General features: G+C 39.0%; 1 protein-coding gene across 2 annotated transcripts in view; it reads left to right on the top strand.

Annotated features, from left to right (window-relative positions):
• Positions 1-25,422, top strand: part of LOC117295418 — a 103,840-nt gene that overhangs the window by 48,938 nt on the left and 29,480 nt on the right. For both annotated transcript variants that reach the window (XM_033778068.1, XM_033778067.1), the window contains exons 7-15: positions 1,974-2,052; positions 11,491-11,713; positions 12,311-12,384; positions 15,872-15,966; positions 16,950-17,086; positions 17,574-17,697; positions 20,087-20,219; positions 21,245-21,362; positions 21,814-21,869. In XM_033778068.1, the coding sequence (XP_033633959.1) occupies positions 1,974-2,052; positions 11,491-11,713; positions 12,311-12,384; positions 15,872-15,966; positions 16,950-17,086; positions 17,574-17,697; positions 20,087-20,219; positions 21,245-21,362; positions 21,814-21,869 (1,039 nt within the window). The remainder of the gene's footprint in view (positions 1-1,973; positions 2,053-11,490; positions 11,714-12,310; positions 12,385-15,871; positions 15,967-16,949; positions 17,087-17,573; positions 17,698-20,086; positions 20,220-21,244; positions 21,363-21,813; positions 21,870-25,422) is intronic.

Below are 25,422 nucleotides of genomic sequence, written 5' to 3'. Positions count from 1 at the left end.
TTGGATCGGTCAAGTTGGTCTAAAAAAAGCATTTGTAACCGTTTTTTATAAAATGGGTAGAAAGGTGTTTAAAGTAGAAGACAATGATCAATAAAAATTTGCCTCGAAATTGCGTGGTTTTAGAACATCTTTCCAACCATATGCATTTTATAACAAACGGTTACAAATGCTACAAAAGACCAACTCAACCGATCCAAGGCAACGAGTTCCTTTAATTACTGCCTTTGGCCGGAAATGATATATTTTGCTGAGTTGTGCAGAGAAATTATATTCTTAGTCATTCGGATTCGCAAATTTTTAAAGAAAAATGGTAGATAGGCTAGAGGGTACATTCTTTGTTGTGCTACATGACATTTTTTGTCGCTTGTTGTTTATTCAAGGATCTGTTTCAATTTGAAGATTGACAGGGATTCTTGTTGGCGTAAGTTTTCAGAGACTTGTTAGCGTAAGACTGTTCCAGAGCTCTCTCGAACAGTCTCTGAAGAAGACTGTTCCAGAGTTAAGGTGCAGCATTAGAGAAAAAAACGGTCACACAAAGAATGATGCATTCTGTGTACCGTACAAACAATTGTAGAGACTCAGTGGAGCGAAGACTTCATGCCAATCTCATCAAAATTCCAAACACTCTCCTGTTTAACGACAAAAGATTACATGATTCAGATTGATGTGGAACAGCGTATTAAAGGTTTAACCGCAAGCTTTTAAGAACTTCCTTTAAAGCCAACATCCCCTTCTTTACTGGACGTTGATGAAGATTGAAATTACTCCTCGTCCTGAATCCATCTCCAATAATTTATTTTATTTGACGGAGGAGGAAGTGTTAACACCCTTGTATTGCATCCTTGATCTCTGCCTTAGAGAGGATGTTCCTGATTCCCTGCGGGGTAAATGCCTGGATACGTCAGTGCCATGTTTTATTATCTAAACACTCAGATTCTTCTTTTTTTTTCTCTTGGTAAATTATTTTTTTAATTAATGTACTTTTATCACCTTCATTAAGCAGGCATGTGATTTCTCAGTATTCATCCTGGTTTAAAGGTTTCCTTAAAGACATTAGACACTATTTGTAAGTGTCAAAGACCAGTCTTTTCACTTGCTGTATCTCAATATATGCATAAAATGACAAACCTGTGAAAATCTGAGCTCAATCAGTTATCGAAGTTGCGAGATAATAATAATGAAAGAAAAAACACCATTGTCACACAAAGTTGTGTGCTTTCAGATGCTTGATTTCGCGACCTCAAATTACAAATCTGAGGTCTCAAAATCAAATTCATTGAAAATTACTTCTTTCTCAAAAACTATGTTACTTCAGAGGGAGCCATTTCTCAAAATGTTTGATACTATCAATAGCTCCACATTCCTTGTAACCAAGTAGCTTTTTATGCTAAGAATTATTTTGAGTAATTACCAATAGTGTGCACTGCCTTTAAAGGTTTTCTTAAAACCTCCTTGAGCCTTTTAAATTTACCGTAACAGCCATAAGTTTTAAGAAAAAATCAGAAAAGTCCTCCACACTTGCTCGTCAATAAATATAATGTCTTTTAAACAAGAATCAAATGTTTGTGTAGAGTTATTATCCTGGAACCATCAATAACTTTTTTATAAATGAAAACTCATCTATCAAAAACATGTTCAATTAAAGCAAATACCGTAAACTTTCACAGATTAGTAAAGATACCACCATCACTTACATGTCTATAGTATAAGTCTCACAAATTTGTTTCTTAAATTAGCTGCCTTATCTTTACTGAATGAGTTTTCCAAAATATAAAAAAGAAGTTTGTGTTAAGTGTGAATAACGATGCACCCTAATTATGTTGTCAGTTAAATTCATGCAACTAAAAAGAAAGAAAAACAAATTATGCCATGTCATTATGCTCTAAAAGAAATAGTAGTTTAAAAAGTTTATTTATAAAGATAAAATGCAGTCGAGTAATTTCCTTGTATACATTTTGATTTGGTCCTGACAGGAAACCTGGCTTAGAGACGCAGCAAGAGACCGGTGTGAAGAGGCAAGCAGTTCCTGATGGTTCATCATCACCTCATAAGGTTTGTCGCTTCAATTCTCTCTTTTTTAAGACCCAGTTTAACATTTATAATACCGCCTTCCCACTGGATCCACAACTACGAGATCCTGATCCCGCAAAAGGATAAGTCGCAGACATGAATCGGCGATCATATGCCCACTTGAGTTTGATCGCACATTGATCCACCTTTTGTGAACGGAGTTTACAGGGTCTGATCGCCCTTTGCGTTCCCACTAGACGTTGATCGCCTTTTTGAGATAAGATCCAGCTTTGATCCTACTCCAGAGGTAGAGTAAAGAATGCCTAGTATTATGAAGTAGGCTTGCGTACAAGCAAAAATCTAAGGCATTTAAAACCAAGATGAACACCGAACACCAAGTAAAAAACTTTTAAAAGACCTCGTTTCAATTCAGCATTCTTTGGCCAAACTTCAAAAATTTGGGGTCCAGAATGCTGTACAGTTTTTAAAAAAAATCCTAAGGAGAACCCTGGAAAGGCTGTCAACAGCAATAATAGTCCATGGCCCAATTTCATAGAGCTGCATATAAGCAGAAAATATTGCAAACAAATTGTCTGCTAAGCTAAAAAAGAGCAGGATACCAGTCACAAATTGTACATGCGACAGGATAGTTTGGCTGGTAACCTTATCCTAGTAGGCGTACTTTTTATGCACTTAGCTACTTTTTGTGCTTAAGCGACAGTCTACACGTGGATGGAATTTTTATTTTTATTAAATGTCCTCGTTCTAAGTTCACTCGTTGCTTCATCACGGGTTGAGTTTCGAATCACCAACCTCGGGGAAGAGGAAAACCCAGCTGTTTCATTGTGCTTTGAGTCACTGCTGCAATGCGGATTATTGTTCGGGATTACTTAGTGTTTGGAGTCGAGTTGCTGGACTTGTGTTGCCTTGAAGGTAAGCCACAGCTGGGAGAGCAGGAGGGGGATCAAGGAGATTGATTTAACTTGACTGGATATTAGTTTATCCTCACACCATCTTTTCTGCAACCTCAAAAGTGGGATTAAGATTTGGGTTTATGTGTGGAAGTGTGTGGGGTTGATCCGGTAAATGGATCAACAAGTTTGCTACAGAGATGCTTTTATGAACAACATAAATTTGTCTATCGAGTTTGCTGTCATCTTTTTTGTCGGTGACTTCCACTTCATCTGCTCAGAACTATAAGGTCATAAGTGCAATTTGTAAGGGTTTGATGAATTCCTTTTGCATATATTCGGAGCTCCTGGTGATTGGGGTTTATTGATCAAGAGTGGTCTTCAAAGAAATTGTTTGGCAGAAAAAAAATACTCATTTTCTCAGCCAAACATTCATTTGTTGATTTTGATCTAATTTTTTAAAAAACTTATATGCATATTTACAACGAGTATACAGTGCTTTAAACACACATTGTTGTATGGGTAAACCAAATAACAAGTCATCAGGGTGCGGGTTCGAATCCTGGTCATCACATCAGCGTCCTTAAAGGAACACGTTGCCTCGGATCGGACGAGTGGGTCTATAAAAAGCATTTGTAACCGTTTTTTATAAAATGCATATGGTTGGAAAGATGTTTTAAAAGTATAATACTATGATCCACACAAGTTTGCCTCGAAATTGCGTGGTTTTCCTTTAACTGTGCGAACTAACGCGGTCGGCCATATATGGGTGTCAAAAATTTGACTCCCATAAATGTCTGACCGTGTTTGTCGACGAGGTAAAAGGAAAACCGTGCAATTTCGAGGCATGTTTGTGTGGATCATTGTATTCTACTTTTACAACATCTTTCTACCCATATGCATTTTATAACAAATGGTTACAAACACTTTTCAAAGATGAACTCGACCCGATCCAAGGCCACGTGTTCCTTTAAGCCAGACACTTGACTTGCTTGTCATCATCCAGGAGTAAACGGGTACCTGTTAGGACAGAGATGGTTCTTGTGATTGATTTAGCTAGGTGAGCTACGTGTACATACCTGGCAGAGACTGTGTACTCCCAAGGGAAATGAGATGGTCTAAGGAATGAAATAATATACGGCCCAGTGATCGCTTCCAAATAGGTAGATGCCGTCATGTTATAAATGTACAAAAGATAATTAAAAATTCATGAAGTTAATTCCAGATCAACTCATGCAAGAAATCATCCCAACATTGGAGAAATCACAGTGTACCAGCACCTTTAAAGGGAAGGTACACGTTTGGTAATTACTTTAAAAAAATATTAACTTAAAAACTGACTTGGTAATGAGCATTGGAGAGCTGTTGATAGAATCAAACATTGTGGGAAACGACTCCCTCTGAAGTAACATTGTTTTTGAGAAATAGGTAATTTCTCACTAAAATGTTAAAAGACTTCTAGCTAGAAGTCTTTTATTCCTATCTGAAAGCACACAAATTCGTCCAACAAGGGTGTTTTTTCTTTCATCATTTTCTCGCACCTTCAATGAACGATTGAGCCCAAATTTTCACAGGATTGTTATTATATGCTTATGATGGGTCACACCAAGTGCGAACACTGATCTTTGACAATTACCAAACGTGAACAGTGCCTTTAACATGACCCATTTTCCTAAACCACTGCCCAGAGGGGAAATGTTTTCGCGATGCAGTAAGTATCGGTTTGAACCACAACATCTGCCCCCGCAAAAGAAAAAAGTCTTGCACATTTATCTCTTAAGACTTCATACAATGTTTAACCTCCATTTTGAAATCCTTGTGTGGATTAATTTCTAGCATGACTCCATGTGTGGTTTAAGACTGAGTAAGATTACTTTAGACTCCTTATTGCTACTCGTTACCAACATATGTCATCTTCAAGACGTGCAGTGGCTCTCTGAATCTTAATCTGAATACATACATACAACTAAATATTTGTAAAGCGCCTTTACATCAAGATCAAAACGCTGAAAAGAGCAACACCATTGGAACTATAACTTCAACATATTACATCTGATACAAATTCTTTTAACAATGTCAAAGAGTTACAATTTCTGATGCGTACTGGGAGGTTGTTCCATATTTGGGGAGCAACAAAGGAGAAAGTCTGGTTGTGAGCAGGTGAGAGTGTTCTTAATCTGTATTCTGAATTATACAGTCGGCAAAGCATTCTAATGGAAACATCACACTAGCTTTGTTTGAATGACACAATGACGAAATTTCAGTTTTAGACTTGGGAGGAAAATGCTTATAAGGAAAACCCACGCAGTCAGGTACAGATTGATAAACTCAAACCACATGCAAAGCAACGATCCAGGCTCGAACCGGGGTCGACAGAGGTGAAAGGCAGGGGCAGAAACCACTGAGCCAACTTTAAGACCAGCCTCGCTTTAGGTCTCATGGAAATGCCATCCACTATTGAAGCAATATATATTTGGTTTGCTGTAACATCGTGTGTGTATCTACTTGTCAGGTAGAGTTTGTTCTTAGAGAACTGTCTTTCTTTTTCTTCTACCACGGAGTAGATTTTTTTTTATGTTTGGGAGACTTCTCAGTTCTGAAAAGAACTGTCCTTCTTTTTAACTACTACCCGGGCGGAATGTATAGAAAATTGGCTGGGACTACTTCTTTAGCTCACAGGATCTGAACTATCGCGGAGTCAGTTCTTGAATTGGTCTCTTCAAATCGTATATACATACTGAAGCACTTCTCCAGTTATCACAAACCTCATCTCATGTTGGAGGAAGTTCTGATGTGCATTTTCGGGTACGAGTCATAATAATTTTGGTTTGGTTTTTTTTTATCTGATGAAGGGGTCAGTTGTTTTCCAAACTAGAATAAGAGTGCAATGTCTTAAGGGTATAACAGCAAGGGTCTTGTTGTTGAGTAACTCTAATTATCCCTCTCCCCCACTTCCCTAGTTCTATTCTAACCCCCCCCCCCCCCCCCTCCCTCGCAGCTTGAGGGCTCCCCTTGGCCCCAAGTTGCGTGCCACTCTGCGTCGAGCCCCAGTTTCCCACTAATTGGTCATATCCCTATGAGGAAGGACTCGCTTGTTAGCCACAGAGCATAGCAGGTCCCCATACCCTCACTCGCTCTGCAGGGCCAGTGAGTGAAATTTCCTCTCTGCTCGGACTTTTGTCACCTTGAGAACACGATGATGGGCAGATGTCCCGCCTCCTTTAAATCCCCTGAAGATTGGAAATTGTTGAGGCTCAGGGGATGTCTATATTGTTCCTAGGCTAGTATCTGTCCATCAGAATAGAGAGGGAGAGAAAAGTTAAAGAACAGTTTTCAACTAGTAAAATTTATTGTCAGCAGAAAAATGCTTTTATCTATTATAATTAATGATGGATATTTGTAGAACATTAGTCCAAGTTTACACCTTGAAACCTCCAGTCATACATTACCTTGGCCTGTGGTTGGTTTTGGAAAAAAACTAATTACTCTCCGAGAAACACAACTCGAAAAAGCCCCAAGATTTGTGTCATTTTCTTGTACATTTCTGAAAATTTTTAAGCACATGATGCATATAAACAAATTTGACTTTACTTAGTTCTTCCCAGCCATTTTGAAGCTATTAAAGATTTGTCATTAGCAAGCATATTATTAGCAATCATAATTAATGGTGGATATTTTTAGAGCTTGAGTTTCAATTTACACCTTGAAAACCTACAGTCATGCATTCACCTTGGCCCTTGGTTGGTTTTGAGAAAAATAAACTTGTTTTTGACTTTGCCGGGAAATTTTGATTTTAATGGCGACAAGGAAGTCCACCCACAATGTGACCTACACATACAGGTCAATGTGTATTGGTCAATCATTGCTTTGATTGGGTACAGATAAGATATCAAGACACTTTGGCAAGTTGAAACTAATTATTTATTATTTTTATTTAACAAGTTCTAAGAAACCCTATCAAAACAGGCAAGCAACGCCTTCGGTGATTTCCTCCTCCTTTCTTGTCTTTCCTAAGTTCCATACAGGAAACTAAAGATGTGTTGGACTAAACTCTGTGAGACGGACTTGACAATTTCCAGGGCTGTATAAATAGTCTGGTGCTTAGAACTTGATAGTTTGTTAGTATGGATTGCATGTATTCATGTAGGAAACCTGACTTCATTCCATCTTTCTTTTCTTTTTTCCAGTTCCTTTTAACATTTTAAAGTGGAAAAGTGCAGTTTCAAAAAGCCCTAATCTTTTTTGTACTTTATTGTTCAATTGTTTCAATGCTATGTAAATGAAGATATGTATCAAATAACCTATGCGAATTTCATTTCAAAAGACCGAGATATTGCAAAATAATCCTTAAATGGAGCACACAATCTGAGAAACATAATGTCTGTCAGTAATGTTTGTCAGTTTCAGACAGTAGGGGTTAAAACTGATACCTTTTTCCATAACCGCATAACTTCACAGTGAAATGATTCTCAAAATGCTTTATACTTTTCGAAAGCGGTACTTCTAACCATGTAAGTTTGTATTGCCATTTGTATCTTTTAGGAGTGATTACCAAACATACACCTTCCCTTTAACATAGTTTGAATCTTGTCTTGCGGTTTTGCAAAAAGGATCAGGGTCTGAGTTGGGTCATGGCAGCACCTGGGGAGTGAGTTTCACTATAATTGCTAGAAAGTGGGAAATCCTTCATAAAACACCTGTTTCCTGGAGTTTGTTCAATCAGAACATTCATCTAGAAATTTTGGTTTTGCAGTTGCACCGATTTGTGTTAGTACTATATAATAAAATTTGGTACTTTCCAGAGTTCTTTGCAAAAAAATCACAGGCATATCAGTCGGGTGGGATTTCAACCCACGCCCTTTGCGATTCTTGAGATTGAGATTGCCCAGTAGCTAGAGGCAGTTTGAATCCTGTGTTTTAGCAGCGGATGACTGCAATAATTTAATAGATCGTTACATTTTTTGGATCTTACCCCATACACCGATGTGTGTTTAGCACTGTATACTCGGTACTTTCCCACAGTTCTGTGAAAATAAAACACCACAGGCATATTAACTTGGGTGGAATTCGAACCCACGCCCTTTGCGATTCTAGAGCAGTGTCTTACCAACTAGACCACCGAGACTGCCGTGCAGCTATCCTATTTTTTAGCAGGGGTACCGCAACAATTTAATAGATGTTAAATGACCCTTACACCGATGTGTGTAAGCACTGTATACTCGGTATTCCCAAAAATCCCAGGCATATTAGTCGGGTAGGATTCGAACCCACGACCTTTAGCTAGATGCTAGCTACTCCGAAATCTTGATGGTCTAGTATGTAAGACTCTTGAACTACAAAGGGCATGGGTTCGAGTCCCACCCAAGTAATATGCCTGTGATTTTTTTTGTCACAAAAAGTATTGAGTATACAGTGCTATACACATAGTGTAACAACAAGGACACCATTTCCCAAGCCCCTCCCATGGGTGTGCCATTTCTTCTGCTGTCACCAAGTAAAGATATCTCTCCTCTTTTTCACTTTCCTCTTGCCGTTCATGTCCATCATGGAGGATTCCTATCCTCGCTTGACAGCTGAAAACAGTTCATGATGAACGAGTGTGTAAAAAGAGAGAGCTTGCTGACACATAACCTTATCCTATTCAGCATAAAGTGCTATTCACACGACGGCAATTCAACTAGGGTCCCTTGCTTAATTTTAGCATGGTTGTAAAATGTAGCAATGTTTTTTGACAAGATTGTGCTAGAAAACTTGGACAGTTGAAAAATTGTTGTCCTTTCACACGAGGTACATTTAAAAAAAGTTTACAACAACCATGCTACAATTTAGCAAGGGACCCTTGCTACATGTAAGTTGCTCATGTGTGAAAGGGGCTTAAGCCTGATCCAAAGCTTAATTACTAAGTCACGCACATCTAACAACTTTACAGAAACATGAATTACATCGCCGCTCTAGGATTTCTTTGACACTTAAGTCTTTAATTTGTTTAGTCATCAGCGGAAACGTGTTACGACAATTGTGAAGTTGAAATGATTTACAGTGTAGTCAAATGATTGCAAGGTTGTTTCTTGTCTTTAAAAGAAGCAGAACAATAACAATTAGGTCTGAAAGGGAAATGTAGGCTTAGATGACATAACACTTTGTGATTCAACCTACCAGGGGTGGATTTCACAAAGGTAGTCCTAACTTAGGACTAGTCCTAGGCAATGCTAAGAGATAGGACTGGTCCTAAGTTAGGACCAGTAACTCATCCTAACTTAGGACTGGTCCTATCTCTTAGCATTGCCTAGGACCAGTCCTAAGTTAGGACTACCTTTGTGAAATCCACCCCAGGGCTCAATTTCATGGCTGTGCTTACCATAAGAATCGGCGCTTGTGGAAGCAGGGAATTCCGCGCTTAAGTAAAGCATATTTCACGGATTAGCAGGGAATTTTGGCTTGTACGGGTGCGTACTCCCCAGTACTAGGCATTATATGCTTACAAGGCTAGCACAGAAAACTACTCCTGGTTTCTGGCAATATCTCAAAAACATTACCACTTTTTGTAATGGGACATTCCCACGTTAGTTGTATTGTATACATCTACATTTATATATAGGATTAAAACAATCAAATGGTTCCTAAAACCAAAGGTAAACTTAGCCTAAAGATGTCAATGTATGTATCAGATGTTGACTTTGCTTTCCAACTCTGTCTCAATAAATTAACAAGAATCGTAGTTTAAGTTTTTAACCACTTTAAGAGTTTGTTTCTAATGATCAGGGAAAAGTTCTCCACTAAGGTGACAAATTGTTTATACAGTCCTGACACTTTCAATGTTTTTGAACTCACTAAGCAGAACCCCCAGAGCGCTAAGGGAAACGAGAGTAGCGGTCTCGTCAAAAGAAAAATATCCTGTGTTTGAAGGGTAAACCTGACAGAGCGGAAACTTAATCAGGCGTAAACTTTAAACGGAATCAGAGCCGTGGGCCTAAAGATGATCGGGAACCTGATTTGATAGAGCTGCTTAAGCAGAAAAATATTGCTTGGCAGAAAATGTTGCTTGCTAAGCAAAAACATGCAGGATACAAGTCACAGATGCGTCATGTAAAAAAAATTTAATTGGTAACCTTTTTCTGGTAAGCATAATTTGGGTGTGCTTAGCTAGTTTTTTGTGCTTAAGCAGCTCGATGAATTTTGGCCCAGATCTTCTTTTAACTTAACAAAGTGTGGTATGAGATCATTCAGCATCGCAATCAGCGTCTCCAGGACCCAATTGCATTGCTGTGAAATTGGCCTTACAGAAGCAGGTATTTCTGTGCTTACGTCAACTGATTTCACAGGTTAGCAGGGAATTTGTTGTTTGTTTTTTTTTGCGCTTGCGTAGTCCATGTTACTAGGCATTCTTCTAACTTAACAAAGTGTGGTATGAGGTCATTCATACATGACCATCTGTGACTTCAGGGCCCAATTTCATGGCTCTGCTTACCATAAGCAAAGAATCAACGCTTTACGGAAGCAGGTCATTGCGTGCTTACGTCAAGCGTATTTCACGGGTTAGCAGGGAATTTTTGCTTTTGCACTTGCATAGCCCATGTTACAAGCCATTCTACACCTCTGTAGGAATTTGGCGCTTGCTCAGTAAGTGGTGAATGGTGATCATAAGCACATAGTTTGTCGGTAAGCAGAGCCGTGAACTTGGTCCCAGTAGCTTTCTTTGGATTTAAAGAATTTTAACTAATGTCATCTTTTATTTGACCATCTGGCATCCAGTGATTTTAGCAGGATATGATGGTGATAGAAGTCATAATTCACTCAATTTGATGAATGTTTACTAAGTGGCTTAAAGGGATAGTGCCAAGCTTACACTGGTACCAAGAACATGTCAGTGCTGTTTACGTTCTGAAGAAGAACGACCGAAATCAAAGGATCAACAGATGTTGTAATTCTTGTTCAAGCTTACTTGGTTTTAGGAGGCTTATTGAATTAGGACGTTCATCTGGAGCTGTCACAATCCTACATTGTGCTATGTACATTGCACTGTAAATGAACTTACACTGGCTATAGCTTCAGCAAATAATATCATTTAAACTGTTTTGTGTTCATTGCAGTTTATTTAATGGTAACAATGTGATACACAAGTCATTGAAAGAAATGTATCCACATTTTTTTGTCCATTTTTTTTTTCAACAAAACTATTATACTGTGTGAGTCAAGCACTCTCTCCTGCTTGTTAGAAAAAGAAAAAAAATGAACAGAATATAATTCCAGGGAGGAGTTATGTCGATTTTAATAAAGGTACTCATTTTGCAAGCTGTCCAAAGAATACTTGACGAAACAAATGTAAAGTAAAGCATGCTTGAGTGAGTGCTTGTTTATATGCTTTACTGAACTTTTGATTGTCATTTGTTTGTTTGGGGAAAAAAATCACCAATCCCGGTCAACTTCTTTTTGACTCGCCCTGTGTAAAATTTATTTAAAACCACAGGATTTCAATAAATTTGTTTGAGACATCAATGTTTGTACCAATTTTAGAATGATCTTTTTATTTGTATATTAACAATATTTATGATTTTTTATTTATCACTAGGTGGAGAAGATTGACAACTTTCAAGTTTCCGCCATCCCTAGCGGTCGGATGTCCCCCACCCTGTCCGTCGTGCAACAGATATCTCTTATCAAGGGGGCATACGGGAAAGGTCTTGGTTTCAGTATCGTCGGCGGTGAGGACTCAGCCAAGGGCAAGATGGGCATCTTCGTCAAGACCATCTTCCCTAGTGGAGCTGCAGCTGGTGATAACAGACTTAAAGAAGGTGAGAGTTGTCATTCTTACTCCCAGTTTTGATATTTGTCATGAAGGATATTATATAGAGCGCCCTCAAGTGTTTGCATAGACAAGTCACACTTCTGATGTCACACTTCGAGGCTCTAGAATTACACAAGAGAGTGGCTTCAAGCTTAGGTCAATCCCGTCCATAATCGCCTTTCACCTACATTAATTTCATGTGGAGATAATACACAGTGCACAACATGTACAACTGCTAATGTTTGTTTTGTAAACATAAAACGTATTACTGTTGCACACAGGTGACTGTGATGAGATACTTGCTTAGAAACTTCATTTTTTGAAATTGTTGTTCATATCTTTAATGTCACAGTATAGTGCGTGTTTCATCAAATTAAAAGTTGACAGCTCGTTAACAGCTGCTAATGTTTGTTTTGTAAACATGTTTATATGTAACTGTTGCAAACAGGTGACGAGATACTTGCTTTGAAACTTAAATTTTTTTAAACTGCTATTCTTAATCTTTAATCTTTGTTAATTTTTCATCAAATCAAACGTTGACAGCTCGGTATCATCTGCTAATGTTTGTTTTGTAAACATGTTTATATGTAACTGTTGCCAACAGGTGACGAGATACTGGCTGTCAATGCTGACTCACTGGAAGGAATGACACACAAACAAGCAATCAACAAGTTCAAGGTATGTATGTTTGTACACCTCGATGGGGCGAAACTTTTTCTCTTTGTAATAATATTAATAACAGAAAATTTGTATGGCAAATAATAATAATAATAATAACCCGTTTTTATATAGCGCTTTTCACACCCGGAGGGCGTCCCAAAGCGCTTCACATTATTACCCCTGGTCACTGGGCCTTAATTCACTCCTTAAACCATCTCAACTCCCTGGTGGGGAGTATGCAGCCTGTGCAACATTAATATGCGCTACTCGGCTAAATCAATCACAAGAACCATCTCTGCCCTCACAGGTACCCATTTACCCCTGGGTGGAGAGAAGCAATTATAGTTAAGTGTCTTGCTCAGGGACACAAGTGTCATGACCGGGATTCAAACCCACACTCTGCTGAACAGAAGCATCAGAGCTTGAATTCGGTGCTCTTATCCGCTCGGCCATGACACCCTAATGAGGTATCATTGGTTTTATTATCGGAAATAAGTAATAATAATATAATATTGGAATCTTATATAGCGCACGTATCTACCAAACAAGGTACTCAAGGGGTGAGTATATAGAAGCTTTCAGAAAGTTAGGTAATTGCAGTGATGAATTTTGAGACCCAATTATTAGAACCTTATAAGGGTTTACAAGGTGCCACGGCGCATACAGCAGCCACAGCCAGGAACACCGGGGCGAACCCCTGCTCTTTTCGAAAAAGTGCACTGGGTTCTTTTAGGCGTAACACAACACATGGGACCAACGGCTTTACGTCCCATCGGAAGGACGAAGCAATGGTTAAGAGTCTTGCTTAAGGACACAAGTGCCACGGCTGGGGATTCGAACCTACACTCTGCTGATTAGAAACACCAGAGTTTAACCGCTCGGCCATGACACTTCCAAAAGTGCTATTTCAGGAGATTTCGCACTGACGTGACAAACCTATTTGATATTAACCTTAGGTTGCTTCATATTCTAAGCTCTTACTGATGAGGCACCCTTGGTTTCATTACCAGATATAATAATGTAAACAGGCTAAATCAAAGGACAATAATCACTTGTGTTTTTTATCACGCCTCTGTAAATGTTCACAAACACAACCGCATCATGTCAATTTTTTCATTCCATAACTTTCCTCAAATAAACCGTTTTAAACCATATTTTCTTTTAATTCCTGATTTCTGGTTCCTTCTTTTCTGTCTTGTTCGCTGTCCGTCTATAAAACTCCCCCCCCCCCTACCTACATCTTTCGTCGGGAATTCCTTGTCAAATTTTTCGCTGTCTCTTCCTTCGGTTACACAAACATTAAATCTCTCAACATCCAAAATAAAGAAATCAGGGACCTTCCAGTGTTGTCGCACCACCATGTTTGGTCGCTAAGGCAACACAACACAGGAAACGAACGCAAAACGCTGTCGAGGAAATACCTTGTTTGGGGGGCCAGCTAGAGACTTCTGGGTGGATTATCAGACAGAGTTTCTAGCCCCCCACCCCCCTTCCCTCTTCCACACCAAACAAACAATCGTGACTAATGCCTTGTTATTAGAGGCACGCAGATAGGACAAGCTTCTTAGTGGAGATTTCACGAAAGGCAGTCCTTGAGATATTTTGGGTCAAATTGCATCTGTCCAATGAGGGGGAGGGGGTATCTTGTACAACCAGTTCAGATCTTATTAAATGACTAACCTTATAAAAGACATCATTCTGTCATGTTGATGTAAATTTGGCATAAGTATGTTTGAGTTTTAACGGATTGACGCTAACAGATGTGGCCGAATTGGACATCTGTGGCTAGTGGCTATAACAGTTGTAATGTTGAAGTATTGGGGGCAGAGGTCTAGCCAAAGACAGATCCATTGAGTCAGACAGAGCCACAGGCTTTGCCCGGATTAAGACTCTTTGGCAGTTGTTAGCTCACAGCTATAAGCATAGGGGATATAGCATAGCCGTAAGCCACAGTCATTGCCAGACTCGCTGCCGCAGGTTTATGCATGAGGTGGATAGATAGGCTGTACCACAGAGTTATTGTTTGATTCATAGCATTGCAGATTGAGCTTAAAGATGAGACTTATTCTTTAACAAAGCAACATGTGATGGTCTACAAGGTGATGTGGTCCAATCAAACCGGGACAAACCCCCCTTCTCTTTATGATAGTCTACTGGGTGCTTTCACGTGCGGCCTTCTTGCGCGCTCACCATGGATTTGTATTGTTATGTCATTTATTTTCATACAATAAGCACTGGAAGGTTAACATGTCTTTTCGTGTGCTTACGTTAAGCAGCTCCATGAAATGGAAATCCCACAGTAAGCACAAAATCTGCCTTTAAAGGCAGTGGACACTATTGGTAATTGTCAAAGACTAGCCTTCACAGTTGGTGTATCTCAACATATGCATAAAATAACTAACCTGTGAACATTTGAGCTCAACCGTTCATCGAAGTTGCGAGATAATAATTAAAGAAAAAACACCCTTTTCACATGAAGTGTGTGCGTGTAGATGGTTGATTTCGAGACCTCAAGTTCTAAATCTGAGGTCTCGAAATCAAATTCGTGGAAAATTACTTCTTTCTCGAAAACTACGTCACTTCAGAGGGAGCCGTTTCTCACAATGTTTTATACCATTAATCTCTCCCCATTACTCCTCACCAAGAAAGGTTTTATGCTAATAGTTATTTTGAGTAATTACCAATAGTGTTCACTGCCTTTAAGCAGCGCTATGAATATGAAATTGGGCCCTTTTACCATCTTTTGCAAGTGTATCTCAATTCATTAGTCATAATTATATAAAATACTATTGTCCGTCCTTCATGAGATATCCCAGCATACTTGCTTCACCCTGCCACACACAGTTAGTCTGTTTCCTGTTGATAGTTTGTTGGTGATCCTTAAGTTAAGTTTGAAGGATTATTCACTTAATATGGGGGTATTCAATATGAATATAATGACCTTATTCAAAGCTCTCCTGTGTATTGATGGACAATTAAGATGTATGCAAAAAATGACTTAGAAGTTATAAATAATATTTTCATTTTTTTTTTTCTTCTTTTTTTATATATAAATGAAGGAGTTATAAATACATTTGAGAAGGGAAAGACACTCGTGCGTTTTGTATTGTAATCTTGTGTCTGATTGTGCTTTAGATTTCTTAAGAAGGTGTTTTTATTGCTCGTTATTTGTACCTACATGTACTTTGTCTTTTACCAATTTGTTTGATTTATACCTCCGTATTAACATGCTGAAACTCTCTCTACCAACTGAGCCATATATCATTAAAATGATTTGCACAAATCAGCACAAAGTTGTACTCACTGCAGAATAATCTTGCTTCGCTGAAACTTGTTACCAGCCAAAAATAGGTAGTTGACATTATAATGTGACTGGTGCTCTTCTAAATCTTTGCTTAGCAAACATTTGTTGATTTATGTTTCCGTTTAACAGATTTAAGAAACTGATGGTGATATGTTTCATACCATACTGAACTACCTGAATTTTGTTTGTATCTATTTGTAGCAAATAAAGAAAGGCGTTGTCACGCTGACTGTCAAGAGTCGCCTTATTGGGAAGACTTCCACGCCAGTAGACAGTCCCGTGGCCCCGCCCAGAAGGTAATGCATAATCTACATGAAGCATGCCCTCAAAGTTGTCTTCTGTTTATTTACTCTCCTACTATGAGAGATCTTATCCCCCGTCCTGAAATTCCTCCTCCCATGCCTTCGTCTTACTATTAACTAAAAATTAGTTATTCATCAAACTATTTTAGTTTCATCATTTTCCTGCCACCCCTAAAGCTAAATTACCCACTAACGATATGATCAAGACAGTCAACTTTAATATCCCAAGAAAAAAAAGTGCCAAATAGACCCAAGGGGAACAAACAGATAAGAGCGTTGAAGTAGACAAACAGGCAGACAGACTATTACAAACCACTCAGACGGGGTTGGAAATGCAAATTACCCCAGAAGCGAAAACTACAAGTTTTTTTAAGTAATTTAAATTTACAAAACTGTGTCACATCATTTGGGGGGGGGGGGGGGGGGGGGGGGGGGCTATAGCGTGTAAAGAGAATAATGTTGTAAACGACAAAGAGAACTCAACATTCTCATCCCGATGTTCGAGTTTCGCAAAGCATGGAGATTCATCTTAAGATGAGTTGTAAATCTCACCACAGTGATTTGTATCGTGACATCAATTTTTGCTTAGCAGTTCAGATTAACATACAGTTGAGGTCAATCTCTTTTTTTTTTTACAGCCTTCCAAACACAAATTGATGTAACAATAGAACAATATTCAGCCTAATGGGTTCACTATGTTTACCAAATGTATACCTTACCATTAAATTGTGGCTGAGTCAGGATCCCAGTACACAGGAATTTTTTTTAATTTTTTATTCTGGTCTTGAAAAAATTATTCTGGTTCCAGTTAACATTTTTTAGATGAAAGCCCTTGTGGATTTTCCCCAAAATTCAAGCCCTGCCACCAAAGTCGACAAGCTACCCTTGTCCAAAACAGTTCCTGAATTGTTAAATAAACCCTTAGAAGTGCCAAAACCTTCAAGTTATCAAAGTTGTTTCTTTTTCTGCATTTTCAGGAAGAGATCGAGAGCCGAGAATGGTTTTAAGGACGCTGAGAGGCAATATTCACCTGGGTTTATAGAGGTGCCTTCCCCTGTCATTAGAGAAGACACTAGTGACGTCCGACTAACCAAAGAGATAGTCCTCCAGAAAGGTAAGGACAATAGGATACCAATTCTTGTTTAAAGTCCTTACAAATTTTGGGTCTTTGATGTTTTTTAAATTTGTATCATTATTTTAAAAGTTTGATTTGGGGTTGAACAAAGAAAAGATTTACTAGTGTGGGATTTGAGCCAACGACCTCCAGAACGTGGCGGGAATACCAACTGAGGTATCTAGCCGTATATTGGTGGTGTCCCTATTTTGTCAATATCTTCGTTCAGGGGTGCCAGTCAGAAGCCATACAACCATTAGGTGCAACGATACAATCTGGGAAGCAGCCGCAGAGGATAACTTCAAGGGAATGCAACTTTTTAGTTCAGATATCAAATATAAACCCCAAGGGACACTGATAAGCTTTCAAAAAAAGTTCTTTGGCTTGTGACTTGTCAGAGTGATGTATGGTTTCAAGATTTTCACACAGTTTTTTGTTAACCCCCTCAGCCTTTGATTTTTAAATTTTGGTTTCTTGGTTATTACAGAGCAAGGTGTAAGCTTAGGCATAGGTGTTGTATGTCTACCAGAGCCGGGTACCAGCAATGAAAGACGGGTGTATGTACAACATCTAGAGCAGACGTCACCAGCTAAGAAAGATGGCAGATTATGGTACGTTAGGGTCGTTAGGCTTAATTGCACTTGGCCAACTTTTATTTTCCAACTCTATTATGAAGCAGTACACCAATCAAATGAAATTTAAGACACTTAGCATTTTGGTTTGTAACATTTTCTGCTGAGCAAGAATTTTCTGTGCTTAGCAAAGTTTTGAGCTTATTTGAACTCTTTGAAATGAAATTGGCTACATACATTGTACATAAAGAGAATTTTAGCTAAGCAGAAACGGATTACCAGCAGCAACAACATTTAAAGTACATTCCATGTGACTGTTTCATGTTTTTATTAAAGGGCGCTTTTTCAAACCGCGGCCCCCAGCTTGAGCTCTGTCAGCTAGTTTTTGAAAACATATACACTCTTGGTATTTGACTTCAAACAGGCAGACATTGACCAAGCCAAAAATAGCGAATTTCTCAACCTAACCGTCTTGTGTATCGGGGTCGGAAGATCTGCTTTACTTTTGAGCCTGTCAGTCTTTTTTGATGTCCCCCTCCTTCTGTCCATCCAGTTGTGCCTTCTTATCTTCCAGCCGGCCATCTTCTGTTTCCGTTTCATATTAATTAATCCGACCCCTTTCTTATAAGAACAATGACCAAGGGCATACTGTTGACCCGACCCACTTTGTATGGATGGAAATATTATTTTGTGTATTTAGAAGCCAACATATGAGACTTGTTATCAAACCTTAGAGGCATTAGGGGCTCTATGTTTGTTCAGGTTGCATTGGACTGAAGGCATGGGTCATTCAATGTTTTCAGGAAATGACTTGATACCAGTGACTTGTTTGGTACCAGGGAATGACAATTGTTACAAGTGTCTTGTCGGGTACCACGGGATGACTTGGTACCAGTGAAGTGTTGGGCAACCAGGAAATGACTTGGTACCAGTGTAGTTTGGTAACCAGGGAATAAGTTGATATCAGTGATTTTTTTGGTAACCAGGGAATGACTTGCTACCAGTTACATGGTGGATACAAGGGAAGGACTTGAAAAAAGTGAAGTATTGGTAACCACGGAATGACGTGCTACCAGTGACATACTGGGTACCAGGGAATGACTTGATACAAGTGAAGTGTTGGGTACCCTGGCACGACTTATTACCAGTGAAGTGTCGGTAACCAGGGAATGACTTGATACCAGTGATGTAATAGGTACCAGGGAGTGCCTTGATACCAGGGCTTGGTCTAGGGTGGGAAGGTATTTTTAGACACAGGAAACCTTGTCTGGTACTTTTCTCCAAAGCGTAGTTGTTATCAATAATCGAATCAGTCAGTTTAGCTCTCATGCATTGGCAAGATAGCCATAAGAATCTATACGCACAGTTTGGCAGAACTCCAAACGTGGGCCAAACTTTATACAGCAGAAAATATTCCTTACTGTTCTGGGCCCCAATTGTCGGGGTAACACAGGCTTGCACAGTATGTTTCACAGGCGTAATATTCTTTCTATGAAAAGGTTTACGAAACCGAAACCTTGGCTGGGAGGTGAAAAGTGGCTGAGAAGGGAAAAAAAAAGTTAAAGCAGGACTAAGAGGGTTAAGGCTGAATGTGTTTATGAGTAGGATAGGGAGGGGTGGGGGTGGGGGTTGGGGTAAAGGAAAGAACTAATCTGTGGTCCAACCGAACTAGTGGTTGTTTTTAGGGGAAAGGTCAAACCACTAATGCACTTAATATTAGACATGATTGAACAGGTTTCACTCAATGGCACAGTTACCATGTGGTGTCCCCCCCCCCCCCTCTTCCTAGTCCTCTCCCCTTGTCCTAACCCCCCTTTCCCTTGCCTCATGGTAAATCTTCTAAGCTGTAAATATGAACCATAATTTTTCTGGTTCACACATGCTTCATCTCTGCAAATCAAATTTTTAGATTTGCAACTTGGGCCAAATGTCATAAAGCTGTTTAGCAGAATATACTGCTTGTCAAGTTTCTTTGCTAAGCAAAAAATGGATGGGGCACCAGTCACAACAATGTAATTGTGGCTGTGACCTGTTTCTTTGTTAGCAGGCTTTTGTGGTTACATGCGTTATGAAATGAGGCCATGGGCCCAATTAAGCCTGTAAGCACAACACCATAAAGCCTAGAGAAGTGCTGCTTAGCAGAAACAGGTTTCCAGGCCATTATTTTCCAGGCCAATCAAATTGCAGAAATGATTCAGAGGTATTAAAATGTCATTATAATTAGTGTAACAATTGCATGGGAATAACAAAGACTACTTTACAAAAAGGTTGTTAATTATCTTTACAAATTGAAACGCCCCATAACAATTGTGAAATAAAATAATATTATTGTGCAGGTAATTTTACCACCTGTTCACCAGCTGTTGGATTATCGACGTGATGATTCGGTACAAATTTGAGTAATTTATATGTTTTGTCATTTTTCTAGTCGTGGTTCCCACTTGCTGGAGGTGAACGGGGAGAACTTAAAGAATGTTAGTCTACAGAAAGCATACAGGGTGTTCGGAGGTTTACAGCCCGGCCCGGTCAGGCTGAAAGTGTCTCGATATCTCAATGAGAAGGTACGATAAAAATAATTATTAGTAACCACCAATTCTTTTCATAAGGCCTTAAAAAAAAAAATATTGGATTGCCCTAATCCGACCGACCGTAAAAGTAGCAAAATCTCGGTCGCGTTATTTTCCTTTTTTTTTTTTTTCTTTTTTTTTTTTTCTCTTTTTTTACTTCCAAATTTTGATTTCATGAATATTTTATGCTTTAAAAATGATAAATTTGACACAAATATTAGTTTTTGGCCGACTATTTACGGTCGACAGTGATAATTATTTAGTGCAGCTGTCGTGGTTTCAACGCTCACAAAAACGCAACGTACAAAACGTAGATCGATTTCGGACAAAAAACACGGTGAATGAAATGACTCTTGGAAATTGTTTTTGAAGGAATTTTTCACAATAAAGACGCGAAAAGAGAGATTGAAGCTAGATGTATAAGATGATTAATACCTTGCTTGTTTGACAACTAGATCTTTCATGAAATGTTTATGCAGTTTTGGGCGTTCTTTGACATCTGGAAAAAAATAAATAAATAAATAAATAAATCCCGACCGACTGACCCAAGCAAAAAATCGGGTGAAAGGGCAATCCAACATATATTTTGTTTAGGCCTAACCACCACTGATTAGTTTGGAGCATTGTAGGTGAGAGGTCAAGTGCATGGTATCCACTAGCTGGCATTCAAGTCTGGACATGCTACAATATTAAACCTGGGCCCATTTTCAGAAAGGTGCTTAAGCAGAAAATATTGCTTAACATTATTCTGCTACACAGAAGTGAGCAGAACACCAGTCATAAGTCATACATGATACATGGTAGTTTGGCCGGTAATATTTTTCTGGTAAGCATAATTTTGTTGTGGTTAGCTTATTTTTTTCTTAAGTAGCTCTTTGAAATTGGGCCCCACTTTATCCCTCATTACGATACAGTTTAATAAAGCCCTCACATGAGGTCAATATACTTTCAAAAATCTATCATCACAAAATCTGACTTGGTAATTTCAAACTCTTGTTAATTCGTCTGTCTTTGTTCAGGAGTGTGAAGCTGATATGGAAAAAGCGATGGAGCTTGTAGCGTTGTCTGGGCAACCAGAGGATAACAATGTTGGTGATGTCAATGATGGTATAAGACCCGAACAAGACACGCCCATGGGTAAGTTTCCTTATATCAGCGTCTCTTTGTTGAAAAAACTCAAGACGTTATGCACTGTGTACCCGGTGCATTCCAAGTCCATGATGGAACTGAATTTATTGATATTTTTAAGAGCTAGCAACTGATAACTTGTATTATCTTCAAATACGCGCTAATCCTCCAATCAGATTTGCAGAATGGAGTGGTGATAAAAACCTATATTGCACGGCTAATATCACTACCATGCGTCTTGTGTGTTCTATGTCACGCGCCAAGTTTGCTTGAAGATAAATACGTTATCACACGCGCGCTCGTGGAAATACGGAAAATATAGCGCGTCTGCGTCCCATATCCAACTCGGCATTCGGCCTCGTTGGATATGGGACGCAGAAGCGCTATTTTTTTCCGTATTCCACTCGCGCTTGTGTGATAACTTATAATATGCTGACACAATTTGATTTTGTTGTCACAGAGATGGAGCATGAACCAATGGATGAAGAGCCCCCTCAACCGCCGGTTAGAACCAAGGTAGGAATATTCATTTACCTTTGAATATCTGTCACCATTTGCTAAAAGTTCTTAGAGATACAAAAACATTAGGACATATTCAGGCAGATGTAGGACTTGCATAAGAAGCAGACTCAGTGTTTGTGATGTCATCAGGGGAATACGCGCTTAACATAATAGTACTAATCTTGAATGTTTAAAGGCACTGGACACTATTGGTAATTACTCAAAATAATTATTACATACAAACTTACTTGGTAACGAGCAATGGAGAGCTGTTGATAGTATAAAACATTGTGAGAAACGGCTCCCTCTGAAGTAATGTAGTTGTGAAAGCACACAAAGTAATGCAACAAGGGTGTTTTTTCTTTCATTATTCTCTTGCAAATTCGATGACCAATTGAGCCCAAATTTTCACTAGTTATTTTATTTCATGCATATGTTGGGATACACAAAGTAAGAATACTGGTCTTTGACAATTACCAAGCGTGTCCAATGCCCTTAATCCTAAAACAACTTTGGCAATTTTGTGGGAGTACCATGGAGAAACCAGTAGTGTTATCCATAATCAACCGAGCAGTTAAGAGCACCGGATTCAAGCTCTGGGTGTTTGATCAGCAGAGTGTGGGTTTGAGTCCCGGTCGTGACACCTGCTACGTAAAATTGGGGAGGTAGTGCTTTCTACCGGCCAGGCTTCGGATTGATGATATACATGTACCCAAGCCTAAAAGGGGTAACCCTGTTTCAGCCCTAGGAGTAGGTGGCAACGGCCTCTGAAAAAAATAATTGTAGCCCACACCTTGAAGTGGCCTTCAGGCCTTTTGTGTCTGGCGAATTGCATAAGATTTAAAAAAGAAACTGTTGATGAAATGCAGAAAGCTTCTATGCATTCCTGTAGAGTGTACTAACAAATACTTGAAAGTTTGGATTGGAAGTGATCAATGCTAGCCCAAGTTAAACACCACAGCATGTCTTGATTAACAATCCACCGTTCACTCACACTTCGACAATGGCAAAGTTGTGATCAACCCGTCGTAAAGAAACATTAAACACCTTAACTTTAGAGTACTAAAAATAAGTTTAGTAAGTCTTCAATCATTTTGTGGTCGGCATATATGAGAGATCCACAGCCTTGGTATCGCCACGTTCAGTATGAGTTTAAATGAATGTCACATAATTGCCCATAGCACCCTCACTGCAATCATGTCTACCTTCCCCCTTCTGATCACATGATGGTATCGCATTCGTAATCAACGGTTCCTTCCTTCCTCAAACTCCCCTCAGAATTCATCTGATGTGAGTTTATTACATCCGATACCAAACCTCCTCAGGGTTTCTCTCAGCTTTTTTTCTTCTTTTTTTTCTCATCTATTTGGCGAGTCGTTTATGTTCTTGGGGAAGTGGAGGCTTAGGGTAGGTGCTCATGCAGTCCTCACTGATGACAGAAATAGTTTCTGTCGGGGAATTGAGGCAAACTTGCTGCAAAAAGTTGCATTAAGGAGCTGTGTTAATGTACATGTTGATTGGGTACCTCTAGAATGGATACAAATTCAGCAGGGCCCAATTACATGGCTCTGCTTACCATAAGCAAAGAATCAACGCTCACTGAAGCAGGGAATTCAAGCGGATTTCAGGGATTAGCAGGGAATTGTTGCTTCTGCGTGTTCGTTCTCCATGTTACTAGCCAAACTTTGCTTACACTGCTAGTGCAGAAATACGCCACTTGCTCAGTAAGCGGAGAATGGTGATCATTAGTGCAGAATTCAGAGGAAAGAAGAGCCATGAAATTGGACCATGTCCTCAACCATATTGACAAAAACAATTTCTATATCAAATTTTAAAGTGAACCATAAATTTCTCAAACAATAACATTTTCTGCTGAGCAAGAATTTTCTGTGCTTAGCAAAGTTTTGAGCTTATGTGAACTCTTATAAATGAAATTGGCTACATACATAAAGAGAATTCTAGCTAAGCAGAAACTGATTACCAGCAGCAACAACATTTAAAGTACATTCCATGTGACTGTTTCCTGTTTTTATTAAAGGGCACTTTTTCAAACCGCGGCCCCCGGCTTGAGCTCTGTCAGCTAGTTTTTGAAAACATATACACTCTTGGTATTTGACTTCAAACAGGCCAAGCCAAAAATAGCGAATTTCTCAACCTAACCGTCTTGTGTATCGGGGTCGGAAGATCTGCCTGTAGTTTTGAGCCTGTCAGTCTTTTTTGATGTCCCCCTCCTTCTGTCCATCCAGTTGTGCCTTCTTATCTTCCAGCCGGCCATCTTCTGTTTCCGTTTCATATTAATTAACCCGACCCCTTTCTTATAAGAACAATGACCAAGGGCATACTGTTGACCCGACCCACTTTGTATGGATGGAAATATTATTTTGTGTATTTAGAAGCCAACATATGAGACTTGTTAACAAACCTTAGAGGCATTAGGGGCTCTATTGTTAATTCAGGTTTCCATCGGGACTAAAGGCGAGGGTCTTTCGATGTTTTCAGGGAATGATTTGATACTAGTGACTTGTTTGGTACCAGGGAATGAATTGTTACAAGTGTCTGGTCGGGTACCATGGGATGACTTGGTACCAGTGAGGTGTTGGGCACCAGAAAATGACTTGATACCAGTGTGAAGTGTTGGGTACCAGGGAATGACTTGGTACCAATGTAGTTTGGTAACCAGGGAATTAGTTGATATCAGTGACATGTTGGTAACCAGGGAATGACTTGCTACCAGTTACATGGTGGATACAATAATAATAATAATAATAATAAGAAATGCTTATATAGCGCAATTCAGTACTGCAAGTACTCTCAATACAAGGGAAGGACTTGATAAAAGTGAAGTATTGGTAACCACGGAATTGCCTGCTAATCCCTGAAATTTTAAAGTGAACCATAAATTTCTCAAAGATGGTAAATTGCTTAGCACATAAAAATCTTGCCGTGCTAAAACTGGTAACCGGCCCAGCATACTACAAATGTATGAAGTTCACATTGTTGTAACCGCCGGTGCTCTGATATGTTTGTGTTTTGTAAATAAATTCAGATGCGAGCTAAACAAGTTAAGATTTTTTTTAGTTTAGCTAAGTTTATTACCTTTATTGTACAAACATCAAAATACAACTTAGTGCAACAGGGAAACCCCAAACAGGCACGCAGGCCTACTGAATGAGGACCTTGAACACACATCAGAATAAAACCAAGAAACAAAGACAGCAATTGTTTTGTATTGAGGTTTTTTTTTTTATTTGTCAACAAGAAAATGAAGCAGAAATAAAAAAGAAAACAAACATTGTGTTTAAACACAACATTTAATTTTTGATTAACATCACATTTCGTGGCCCACAGGCCAAATTGGATGTGATTTACAATCAGTAATTGGCAAAAAATAGAAAAACATTAAGAAAATAACATTTACAGTAGCTTTTGCAATCTTGTTTTGAAAAAACGTCCGACTCTAAAATGGGAAAAAAAAAAGGTGACCTGACCCCGAAGCCATCCTGTGAATCAATCCACTAATTCTTTCAAGATGTAACCGTGAACTTTCACCCAAGCAAAGCCCTCGATC

Source organism: Asterias rubens, chromosome 10, assembly GCF_902459465.1.
Source record: "Asterias rubens chromosome 10, eAstRub1.3, whole genome shotgun sequence".
Lineage (NCBI taxonomy): Eukaryota > Metazoa > Echinodermata > Asteroidea > Forcipulatida > Asteriidae > Asterias > Asterias rubens.
The sequence above is the reverse complement of the archived record's forward strand: the minus strand, read 5'-3'. Positions and strand labels throughout refer to the sequence as shown.